This window comes from Myripristis murdjan, chromosome 10 (genome assembly GCF_902150065.1).
Source record: "Myripristis murdjan chromosome 10, fMyrMur1.1, whole genome shotgun sequence".
Classification (NCBI taxonomy): domain Eukaryota; kingdom Metazoa; phylum Chordata; class Actinopteri; order Holocentriformes; family Holocentridae; genus Myripristis; species Myripristis murdjan.
In genome coordinates, this window is record NC_043989.1 from 3,728,693 (window position 1) to 3,740,968 (window position 12,276).

The 12,276-nt window shown below is 42.4% G+C and overlaps 1 protein-coding gene across 1 annotated transcript; it reads left to right on the plus strand.

Annotated features, from left to right (window-relative positions):
• The first annotated feature begins 9,740 nt into the window (after positions 1-9,740).
• LOC115366983 (uncharacterized) lies at positions 9,741-11,593 on the plus strand. Its single transcript, XM_030062676.1, has 5 exons — positions 9,741-9,870; positions 9,997-10,065; positions 10,196-10,288; positions 10,543-11,464; positions 11,577-11,593. The coding sequence occupies exons 2-5, from the start codon at positions 10,030-10,032 to the stop codon at positions 11,591-11,593; spliced, it is 1,068 nt and encodes a 355-aa protein (XP_029918536.1). The 5' UTR covers positions 9,741-9,870; positions 9,997-10,029.
• Positions 11,594-12,276: the final 683 nt, after the last annotated feature.

Sequence of the window (12,276 nt, forward strand, 5' to 3'; positions counted from 1 at the left end):
ATATTATTAACAATATTATTATCAATAATTATTAACAAAATAATAGTTACTAAATAATAATTATTATTACTTTTTTTTTTTTATTACAATAACATTATGTAGTAGGTATTTACATGACCAATGCTATGGTAATCCATCTTGTTTTGATTTGAAAAAGAGATCGGGAGGGGCGCAGGGGGGGCTGCGTATAAAAGCCCCGTGCGTCTGTGTCCCTCCCCCCCACTTCTTCTCACAGACTAAGAGGTAAGACCTGTTTTCATCTCTGTTAGCTTAACGTTAGCCTATTGTTTGAACTCTGTGCTGATATGAGGGTATGGTTGATGATAACACAGGTAATTTAAATGTTATATTTCAGAGAGTGATTATGTACTTTGCATTGTGCTGTTTGCTTGTGCTTTTGGTGAGTTTTGATGGAGGGGCCGTCGAGCTTTACATGCAAAGCTAACCTGTATTTGATAATCTCAACTCCTGAGGTACAAGTGATTGACTTGAAACATTTATTAGGACATAGAAAAGGCATTACCATCGACGTGAGATGAATTTTAAAGTTTATTGATGGTATTTGGTCGATTGGATTAGCGCGCTAAGCTAGCGCTAGCTAGCGCTAGCTTAGCGCGCTAACCTAGGCCTGAGGCCTACTGGCGTTTATCTTTACATGTAAAGCTAACTTTTATTTGATAATCTTAACTTCTGAGATACAAGTGGTTGACTTCAAACATTTATTAAGAAATAGAAAAGGCATTACCATCGACGTGAGATGAATTTTAAAGTGTTTTGATGGCATTTGGTCGATTGGATTAGCGCGCTAAGCTAGCGCTAGCTAGCGCTAGCTTAGCGCGCTAACCTAGGCCTGAGGCCTACTGGTGTTTAGCTTTACATGTAAAGCTAACTTTTATTTGATAATCTTAACTTCTGAGATACAAGTGGTTGGCTTGAAACATTTATTAAGTTGTAGAAAAGGCATTACCATCGACGTGTGATGAATTTTAAAGTGTTTTGATGGTGTTTGGTCGAGTAGATTAGGTTTTATTTGAATGGAACGCTAGCCTTGCTAGCCTGCTAGCTTAGCTGAGAGACATTGTGTCGGCCATTTTGTGCCCATATAAAGAAAAGCTGTGTCATAGGCCTAGCTCTGTGTAGCTTAGCTGAGAGACATTGTGTCGGCCATTTTGTGTGCATATAAAGAAAAGCTGTGTCTTAGGCCTAGTTGTGCTAGTGTGTGGTTCCATAAGATTTTGAGAGGCAATCTTTTTCTTGCTGTGACAAAGGAAAATTATTTCACTTGTGTTTGATTTTTTTTTGTTTTTTTTTTTTTAGTTACAAGGCTTTATTTGCATGGAACTGAGTTTGTGATATATGTTGCTGAGCTGAGTGTGTGTGGCCTGTGTGCATTCAAAGAGCAGATATAGGCAAAGCTGTGCTAGTGTTTGGTTTGAGAGGAAAACTTATTCTTGTTGTGTGGAAAAGGAAAATTATTAGACTTGATGATAGATGCATTTTTTTTTTTTTTTTTTTGTAGTTTTAGATCAGGTTTTATTTGCATGTAACTGAGTTTGTGATATGTGCTTGAGCTGAGTGTGTGTGGCTTTGTGACAGAGCTATATCTGCTCTTTGAATGTACACCAGTCATAGCTTTGCTAGTGTGTGTGTGTGTGTGTGTGTGTGTGTGTGTGTGTGTGTGTGGTTCAACCAGATTTTGAGATGAAAACTTTCTCTTGCTGTGTGAAAAAGGAAAATTATTGGACTTGATGATGAAAACTGGCATGTGTGTGTTTTTTGTAGTTTGCTATCACATTTTATTTGCATGAAACTAAGCTTATGATGTATGTTGCTGAGTGTGTGTGGCTTTTGTGTGCATTCAAAGAGCAGGTGTTGCTGTGTCATAGGCAAAGCTGTGCTAGTGTTTGGTTTGAGAGGAAAACTTTCTCTTGTTGTGTGAAGAGGGAAAATTATTGGACTTGATGATGAGTTGTTGCAGGTGTGTGTGCTTTTTAGTAGTTTGATATCAGGTTTTATTTGCATGGAACTGAGTTTGTAATATGTGCTTTAGCTGAGTGTGTGTGGCTTTGTGACAGAGCTATATCTGCTCTTTGAATGTACACCAGTCATAGCTTTGCTAGTGTGTGTGTGTGTGTGTGTGTGTGTGTGTGTGTGTGTGTGTGTGTGTGTGTGTGGTTCAACCAGATTTTGAGATGAAAACTTTCTCTTGCTGTGACAAATGAAAATTATTTGACTTGATGCATGTGTGTGTTTGTGTGTGTGTGTGTGTCCTTTTTTGTATTTTGATATAAGGTTTTATTTGCATGGAACTGAGTTTGTGATATGTTGTTGAGCTGAGTGTGTGTGGCCTGTGTGTGTGTGTGTGTGTGTGTGTGTGTGTATTCAAAGAGCAGGTGTAGCTGAGAGACATTGTGTCAGCCATTTTGTGCCCATATAAAGAATAGCTGTGTCATAGGCCTAGCTCTGTGTAGCTTAGCTGGGAGACATCGTGTCGGCCATTTTATGTTCATATAAAGAAAAGCTGTGTCATAGGCCTAGCTCTGTGTAGCTTAGCTGAGAGACATTGTGTCGGCCATTTTGTGCCCATATAAAGAATAGCTGTGTCATAGGCCTAGCTCTGTGTAGCTTAGCTGAGAGACATTGTGTCGGCCATTTTGTGCCCATATAAAGAAAAGCTGTGTCATAGGCCTAGCTCTGTGTAGCTTAGCTGAGAGACATTGTGTCGGCCATTTTGTGCCCATATAAAGAAAAGCTGTGTCATAGGCCTAGTGGTGCTAGTGTGTGGTTCCATAAGATTTTGAGAGGCAAACTTTTTCTTGCTGTGACAAAGGAAAACTATTTCACTCGTGTGTGTGTGTGTGTGTGTGTGTGTGTGTGTGTGTGTGTGTGTGTGTGTGTTTTTTTTTTTTTGTAGTTATAAGGTTTTATTTGCATGGAGCTGAGTTTGTGATATATGTTGTTGAGCTGTGTGTGTGTGTGTGTGTGTGTGTGGCTTGTGTGCATTCAAAGAGCAGATATAGGCAAAGCTGTGCTAGTGTTTGGTTTGAGAGGAAAACTTATTCTTGTTGTGTGGAAAAGGAAAATTATTGGACTTGATGATGAATAATTGCATTTTTTGTGTGTGTGTGTGTATTTTGATATAAGGTTTTATTTGCATGGAACTGAGTTTGTGATATGTACTTGAGCTGAGTGTGTGTGGCTTTTTGATAGAGCTATATCTGCTCTTTGAATGTACACCAGTCATAGCTTTGCATGTGTGTGTGTGTGTGTGTGTGGTTCAACCAGATTTTGAGAGGAAAACTTTCTCTTGCTGTGTGAAAAAGGGAAATTATTGGACTTGATGATGAAAACTGCTATGTGAGTGTTTTTTTGTAGTTTGCTATCATGTTTTATTTGCATGAAACTAAGCTTATGATGTATGTCGCTGAGTGTGTGTGGCTTTTGTGTGCATTCAAAGAGCAGGTGTTGCTGTGTCATATGCAAAGCTGTGCTAGTGTTTGGTTTGAGAGGAAAACCTATTCTTGTTGTGTGTTAAAGGAAAATTATTGGACTTGATAATGAGTTGTTGCAGGTGTGTGTGCTTTTTAGTAGTTTTAAATCAGGTTTTATTTGCATGGAACTGAGTTTGTGATATGTGCTTGAGCTGAGTGTGTGTGGCCTGTGTGACAGAGCTATATCTGCTCTTTGAATGTACACCAGTCATAGCTCTGCTAGTGTGTGTGTATGTATGTGTGTCTGTGTGTGTGTTTGTAGTTACAAGGTTTTATTTGCATAGAAGTGATTTTGTGATATGTTGTTGAGCTGAGTGTGTGTGTGGCTTTTGTGTGCATTCAAAGAGCAGATATAGGCAAAGCTGTGCTAGTGTTTGGTTTGAGAGGAAAACTTTCTCTTGCTGTGTGAAGAGGGAAAATTATTGGACTTGATGATGAAAACTGCTATGTGTGTGTTTTTTGTAGTTTGCTATCATGTTTTATTTGCATGAAACTAAGCTTATGATGTATGTTGCTGAGTGTGTGTGGCTTTTGTGTGCATTCAAAGAGCAGGTGTTGCTGTGTCATAGGCAAAGCTGTGCTAGTGTTTGGTTTGAGAGGAAAACTTTCTCTTGCTGTGTGAAGAGGGAAAATTATTGGACTTGATGATGAGTTGTTGCAGGTGTGTGTGCTTTTTTGTAGTTTGATATCAGGTTTTATTTGCATGGAACTGAGTTTGTGATATGTACTTTAGCTGAGTGTGTGTGGCTTTGTGACAGAGCTATATCTGCTCTTTGAATGTACACCAGTCATAGCTCTGCTAGTGTGTGTGTGTGTGTGTGTGTGTGTGTGTGTGTGTGTCTGTGTGTGTGTGTGTGTGTGTGGTTCAACCAGATTTTGAGATGAAAACTTTCTCTTGCTGTGACAAATGAAAATTATTTGACTTGGTGTGTGTTTGTGTGTGTGTGTGTGTTCTTTTTTTGTAGTGTGATATAAGGTTTTATTTGCATTGAACTGAGTTTGTGATATATGTTGTTGAGCTCAGAGTGTGTGGCCTGTGTGTGTGTGTGTGTGTGTGTGTATTCAAAGAGCAGGTGTAGCTGAGAGACATTGTGTCAGCCATTTTGTGCCCATATAAAGAAAAGCTGTGTCATAGGCCTAGCTCTGTGTAGCTTAGCTGAGAGACATTGTGTCGGCCATTTTGTGCCCATATAAAGAAAAGCTGTGTCATAGGCCTAGTTGTGCTAGTGTGTGGTTCCGTAAGATTTTGAGAGGCAAACTTTTTCTTGCTGTGACAAAGGAAAATTATTTCACTCGTGTGTGTGTGTGTGTGTGTGTGTGTGTGTTTGTAGTTACAAGGTTTTATTTGCATGGAACTGAGTTTGTGATATATGTTGTTGAGCTGAGTGTATGTGTGGCTTTTGTGTGCATTCAAAGAGCAGATACAGGCAAAGCTGTGCTAGTGTTTGGTTTGAGAGGAAAACTTATTCTTGTGTGGAAAAGGAAAATTATTAGACTTGATGATGAATAGATGCATGTTTTTTTTTTTTGTAGGTTTAGATCAGGTTTTATTTGCATGGAACTGAGTTTGTGATATGTACTTGAGCTGAGTGTGTGTGGCTTTGTGACAGAGCTATATCTGCTCTTTGAATGTACACCAGTCATAGCTTTGCTAGTGTGTGTGTGTGTGTGGTTCAACCAGATTTTGAGATGAAAACTTTCTCTTGCTGTTTGAAAAGTGAAATTATTGGACTTGATGATGAAAACTGCTATGTGTGTGTTTTTTGTATTTTGCTATCATGTTTTATTTGCATGAAACTAAGCTTATGATGTATGTCGCTGAGTGTGTGTGGCTTTTGTGTGCATTCAAAGAGCAGGTGTTGCTGTGTCATAGGCAAAGCTGTGCTAGTGTTTGGTTTGAGAGGAAAACTTTCTCTTGCTGTGTGAAGAGGGAAAATTATTGGACTTGATGATGAGTTGTTGCAGGTGTGTGTGCTTTTTTGTAGTTTGATATCAGGTTTTATTTGCATGGAACTGAGTTTGTGATATGTACTTGAGCTGAATGTGTGTGGCTTTGTGACAGAGCTATATCTGCTCTTTGAATGTACACCAGTCATAGCTTTGCTAGTGTGTGTGTGTGTGTGTGTGTGTGTGTGTGTGTGTGGTTCAACCAGATTTTGAGATGAAAAGTTTCTCTTGCTGTGTGAAAAGGGAAATTATTGGACTTGATGATGAAAACTGCTATGTGTGTTTTTTGTAGTTTGCTATCATGTTTTATTTGCATGAAACTAAGCTTATGATGTATGTTGCTGAGTGTGTGTGGCTTTTGTGTGCATTCAAAGAGCAGGTGTTGCTGTGTCATATGCAAAGCTGTGCTAGTGTTTGGTTTGAGAGGAAAACTTTCTCTTGCTGTGTGAAGAGGGAAAATTATTGGACTTGATGATGAGTTGTTGCAGGTGTGTGTGCTTTTTTGTAGTATGATATCAGGTTTTATTTGCATGGAACTGAGTTTGTGATATGTACTTGAGCTGAGTATGTGTGGCTTTGTGACAGAGCTATATCTGCTCTTTGAATGTACACCAGTCATAGCTTTGCTAGTGTGTGTGTGTGTGTGTGTGTGTGTGTGTGTGTGGTTCAACCAGATTGTGAGATGAAAACTTTCTCTTGCTGTGTGAAGAGGGAAAATTATTGGACTTGATGATGAGTTTTTGCATGTGTGTGTGCTTTTTTGTAGTTTTATAAAAGGTTTTATTTGCATAGAGCTGAGTTTGTAATATGTACTTGAGCTGAGTGTGTGTGGCTTTGTGACAGAGCTATATCTGCTCTTTGCATGTACACCAGTCATAGCTTTGCTAGTGTGTGTGTGTGTGTGTGTGTGTGTGTTTCTTTTTTTTGTAGTTTGATATAAGGTTTTATTTGCATGGAATTGAGTTTGTGATATATGTTGTTGAGCTGAGTGTGTGTGGCTTGTGTGCATTCAAAAAGCAGGTGTAGAGTGTCATAGCTGGGCTAGTGTGTGGTGTAATAACATTTTGAGAGGAAGACTTTTTTGCTGTGTGAAAAAGGAAAGTTATTTGTTTTGATGATGAATAGTTGCATGTGTTTTTTTTTGTGTAGGTTTATATAAGGTTTTATTTGCATGGAAGTGTTTGATATATGTAGTTCAGTTAAGTGTGTGTGGCTTTTGTGTGCATTCAAAGAGCAAATAGTTGTGTCATAGGCAAAGCTGTGTCAGTGGTTGGTCCAATATGATTGTAAGAGAAGGTCTTCCTTGTGTGACAAAGGGAAATTATTTGATTCAATATTGATAACTGTAATAGTTTTTTTTTTTTTTTTTTCATGCAGGCGTGTGTGTCCTTTGCTGTGTGCATGAACCGTAGTTTGATGTATTTAGTTGGGTGTGTCTGTGTCCACCGGTATGGCTAAGCTGTGAGATGTTGTCAGCCACTTTCTGTGTAATGAGGAAGCAAATAATGTAATTAGGATGCCAGTTTGCTGGTTTATTATGATTTTGAGAGGAAAAGGTTTTCTTAAGATGTGTCTCTCTAAGATGTGTCTTAAGCATTTTATAGAGAGAGAGACCTTATTTAAAATTAAAACCTAAAAAATTGCTTCAGCTCATATTCAGGATCCTTTCAGTAACTTTCTGTTCAATTAAATGTTTTTTTTTCTATAAGACAAGTAATGTTTAAATCAAACTGTTTCATTTAATTTACAGATATTGATATCGATTGGCTGTGAGATCTGGTGTTGTTGAGAGCGAGAGACCTGCGATTCACCTGCGAGTGACCTGCGAGTGACCTGCGAGCTACATCTGCGATCCCTTGATCCAGGACAAGTTTACACAGACATATTGATTCAATTTAAAAACAAACACATAACTAATTGTTAATCAACACACATAGTTTTACTTCTTTGACACACAGACACACACAGACAGACAGACACACACACACACACACACACACACACACACACACACACACTGCCAAGGTAAGTTGAAACGTTTGTGTATTTGAAGGCTGACCTTGTCTGGGAAAGCATTGTTTGTGAGTATGATTGGCACAGATTCACTTGGATTTTTAAAGTTTCTTTGAACTTTGGAGGAAATTTTATTTATTTATTTTTTTTTTGTTTGTTTGTTTTTCATTCCTAGATGCCCCGTGCCAAGTCCCACCGGCGGGCCCAGGCCCAGAAGCGGAGGATGGCGCAGCCGCAGCCGTGGACCCCCCAGCCGCCTGTCCCCGAGTTCGTCGCTCGTACGTATCAAACAGTTTGTTTATTTTTTTTAATGTTTAACTGACGCAATTTGAATGTTATTTGAGGAAATACAAATTTTGTGTCATCATACTTAACTTTGTTGTCAACCACACAGGGCGCGGTACAGGGTACCGCCATCGCGTGCGGAGATGGCCGACTTCGGAGCTGACCCAGCGCAGCTTCAAGTTGGTCACTCCAGCCCAGAAGCCGGACCAGAAGGTATTAGTTTTTCTTTTTCAGAAACACAGTGCTGGTTGTAAGAAGTCGGTGTCTATGTTCTAAAGCCGTGTCTCTGTCGTTGCAGATGGTGTTCGTCGTGGGAGACTCCCACCTGCGGGCCCTGGTGGATGGGATCGTCGCGATGCCAGAGGTACCTCTGTGTTTTTCTTTTCTCTCTGTTCCAGGTGCGCATGCAGCAGAGCTGAGGACGGAGGTGTCCCACGCCGCTCTCCCCTGGACCCCGGACGTGGTGTGTGTGCTCGCCCCGAGCAACAACCTGACAGCCAGCAGGAACATCGGAGAGGCGTCGCTGGACTTCGGTGCTCTCCTGGCTACAGTCTGCAACCGCTGGGCGAAGGTGTGTTTAATTTGCAGTTGGCAGTATTTGTTTTGTCCTTTGCTGTCACAGTAAGCGTGTGTTTTCACATGTGCTTTTTTAGAAAACTAAATGTGATTCTAAACGTGATTTTTTTTTTTGTGTGTGTGTGTGTGTGTGTGTGTGTGTGTGTGTAGGTGTTCGTGCTGGATTTCCCTCCACGCCTGAACATCGAGCCTGGCCTGCAGGAGCTGTTCCGCCAGGAGTTCCGCCGTGTCGCAGCACGCATGGGTACGTCTTAGTTTTGGTCATCAGTTTGATTATAACTGACGTATCGTGAACCTAACCTCATATGTTTTACATGAGTGTATTTATTACCAGAATGAATAATATTTCTCACTTTTGTGGCAGGTCTCCCATACGTGTCTGTGGCAGAGCACCTCCCGATGGATCGTTTGGAGCTGTGGAGCCGTGACGGTGTAAGTACAGCATACTTTGTTGTTGTGACATGACATATGGAGGAGTTGAAGGTTGTCATTTTCGATACACAAGCTGAGCACAATGTGTTCTGCGTTTCACTGTTTTCCAGGTGCACCTCAGCGACAGCGATGGAACGCCGATCCTCGTCCAGGCCCTGTGGGACGCCGCGGTCCGCCAGCTGACTCCTCCTCCTCCTCCTCCTCCTCCTTCGGTGCCCCCCCGGACATCGCCTCGTGCCAGGGTCTCCCCCGTGCTGGTCGTGACGGGACACAGCCCCGCGGCTCGTCACCGCAACCCACTGGAGTGGACCGTCGTCGGACAGGAGGGCAAGGTAATGTGTTTGAGTCATTTTCTGGCTGTACATTTGTGCATCTTTTCTGGTTTTACGCCTTTATTTTGTGTGTGTGTGTGTGTGTGTGTGTGTGTGTGTGTGTGTGTGTGTGTGTGTGTTTTTTTAATGGTGACAAATTTTTTTTTGTTGTGGTTTTTAAGATTCGAGCATCTCCGGTGCAAGAGTCTGTCCTCCCGTCCAACCCCGTGTGGTTCAGCGGCGACATCCTGGAGGCCATGGAGAGGGTTTCGCCATCCTCGGACTGCAGCGTCACTTCCCTTCTGCCAGCTGGCCAGGTAAAGTGCCTGATAACTACGTTTATATAGTATGAAGTAATTCATATTAGTTTTGACTTTAAGGTGTTTCTGTTAAGTTATAAAATGTTAAATGGGTTTGCCTCTAATGTTTCCCCTTGTCTCTGTGTGAGTGTGTGTGTGAATGGTTGTGAGTTTTTCTGAGTGCGTGCTGTGTCTTTTTGAGTCAGGTCATCATGGTGCTGGTGGTTGTGTGGCTCAGGTCCCAGGCTGCTCCAGTACATGTGGCTCTCCTCGGCATCCGCATTCCTCATCCACCAACTGTTTTTACATTTTTTTCCTTTATATTATACATATAGATCTTTTGTTGTTGTTTTTTTTTTTTTCTGTGCTTGCAAAACCCATTGTATGTGTGTATGTCCTGGACAAAATTGAATTTAAGACTGCATTTAACAAGGTTTGTTTTCCTTCTTTTAGACTTCCCGTGTGAGGCGTTCGCCGAAAGGTGTTGCCACAAGGCGTAGAGGAGGAAAGCGGCAGGTTGGTATCATATTTAGTATGTGAGCTATGTGGATTGTTTTTGTCGTATTTTGATAACACGTGTAGAACCCGAATGAATGAATGCATTATTGAAATGAGTCTTTTGTCTTCCCCTATCTTTTTTAGGTGCTGGCAACACCTTCACCTGCCCGTGTCACCATGCCTGCCTCCGGGCCCAGACCAGCGGTGCAGCAGGTTTGTCTTTGTTTATATATATATATTATGTGAATTATTATTATGACAGGTAACAGGGAAATGGTTCTCCTGTTTTCTTTAGTAAAACCATGTTTTGTTTTTTTTGTGTGTGTGTGTGTGTGTGTGTCAGGTGGAGACGACAGCCCAGGAGTCGTCCAGCGTGGTGCCAGGGGTGGTCGTCGTCCGGGAGGAGGTCGCCGCAGCGTGCCCAGCTGTCCCGGAGGTGCTGCATTTATTTAGCTCTTCTTTTTTGGCACTAGTTATATAGACCATATCGCACTAGTTATATAGACTGTTTAATATTTAATTTTTAAACGGTCCCACAATTCCATCTCTGCTGTAATCCTGAAGCCAAGCAACGACATTTCGTTGCCAAAATCTCACTGCTGTGTTTTTTGTTTTTTTTTTGTGCAATGACAATAAAGAAAGTCTAAACAGTCTATATTTAATAAAAATATGTTTTTGATTTTTGTACAGGTGGAGGCGACAGTCCAGGAGTCGGCCAGCGAGGTGCCGGGAGTGGTCGTCGGTCAGGAGGAGGTCGCCGCATCGTGCCCTGCTGTCCCAGAGGAGCGACAGAAGATCTTCAAAGCTAAGGCTGTTTTTGTTCCTTCTGTTTGTGTTAGTGATGTTAAGTCAGAGTCTAGCGCTAATGCTGTGGCAACAGGGTCTAACATAGATAGCAGCAGGATTAGGCTAGCTAAAGTTGTGCGCGGGTCGTTTCATCAGGGAAATGCCCGATTTGTGTATGGTGGTGTGCAGTGTATGGCTATAGCTTTGGTCAGCTTAGCCAAACACACGGTGAGGAGCGCGTTCTCGTGGGACAGGCTGGATCTGGATCGCGCGTTGGTTGAAGGTGATGAGTTGTACACGAGTTTGCGTGACCTCAACATCTTCAGCCATGTGTCTAATCTGCTGTCTGTGCCAGATTTGCCACAGCAGCTGGAATTAGACGGACGGCTGTTTAGGTTTAGTTTTGGTGACACGGTGTTAGGCGAAGTAGGCGTGACCGAAGGTGAATACATCGATTTCGGTGTATTCATCAGCTTGCGTAATGGACTGGAGAGAATCTTCAGTCAATACACCACATGTCTTTTGACAATGTGCGGAAACACCACTGCCATCGTGTGTGAGGATGGACGGTTCGCTGTGGTCGACAGTCACTCACGCAGTCACACTGGCTTGTTGCACCACAATGGTACAAGCGTGGTTCTGCATTTCGCCTGTCTTGACGACCTGCACCACTACATCTGTCGTTTGGCCGACAGTCTCCGTTCAAGGGAGAAGCTCTTTGAGCTGTGTGGTGTCATGGTCAGCACGGATGCAAGTCCAGCGCGGCCTGGTGTGTCTGTGGAGAGTCTCATCACTGGGATGAGTGCTGCTCCAGCACCAGAGTCTAGTGTGCTCACTGAGGCTGGGAGAAAAAGTGAGGTGTCTGCAGGCAGTTGTGTGCCTGAGTGTAGTGTTAGCATTGCCGCAAGTCCGGCACTGTCTGGCATTTCTGTTTTTAGTTTCTCCAGCGAGGTGAGCAGTGGTTCAGCGGCAGAACCAACAGTGGCTAATGGCAGAAAGCGTGTTATTTCTTCCGGCACTTGTATGTCGAAGAAATCCAAGAGTTTCGATGTCCGAGAGGTCAATTTGGACGTCGAATTTGTTAGTGAGGTGAGAAGCAAAGAGCTGGTCTTCCATCCCCTCGGCTTAGATGTTTGTCGTGCTTTATGCACAAAGTTGAACGTCGATTGCGTGAAGGTTGTTAGTCCGGTAGCCACAGAGGAGGGGTTGTTGGGTGTTCCTTGTAGCAAAGAGAGGATTGTTGCTGATGGGAACTGCTTCTTCAGAGCCATCTCTCAGGCGGTGAGTGGTTCTCAGAAGCACCATCGTAGGATTAGGCTAGCTGTGTGTAAAGAGTTAGGAAGGAACACTGATAGATATCAGAGTCTTTTGAGAAGTGAGTACTCCTCTGTGTTAGAGTACATTGAGCAGTCCAGGATGAGGCGTGTCGGCAGTTGGGCCACAGAGGTGGAAATTCAGGTGACAGCTGATTGGTTAGGCGTTAATGTGTATACTTTCCATGATGGGCGTTGGATAAAGTATAGCTGCAGCAGTCAGCCTTTGTCTGCAGAGTGTATTTACATAGAAAATGTAATGGGACGGCATTTTGAGAATGTTGTTTGTGTGTGTAACCCTGGACTGCATGGTTGTTACGGTTAC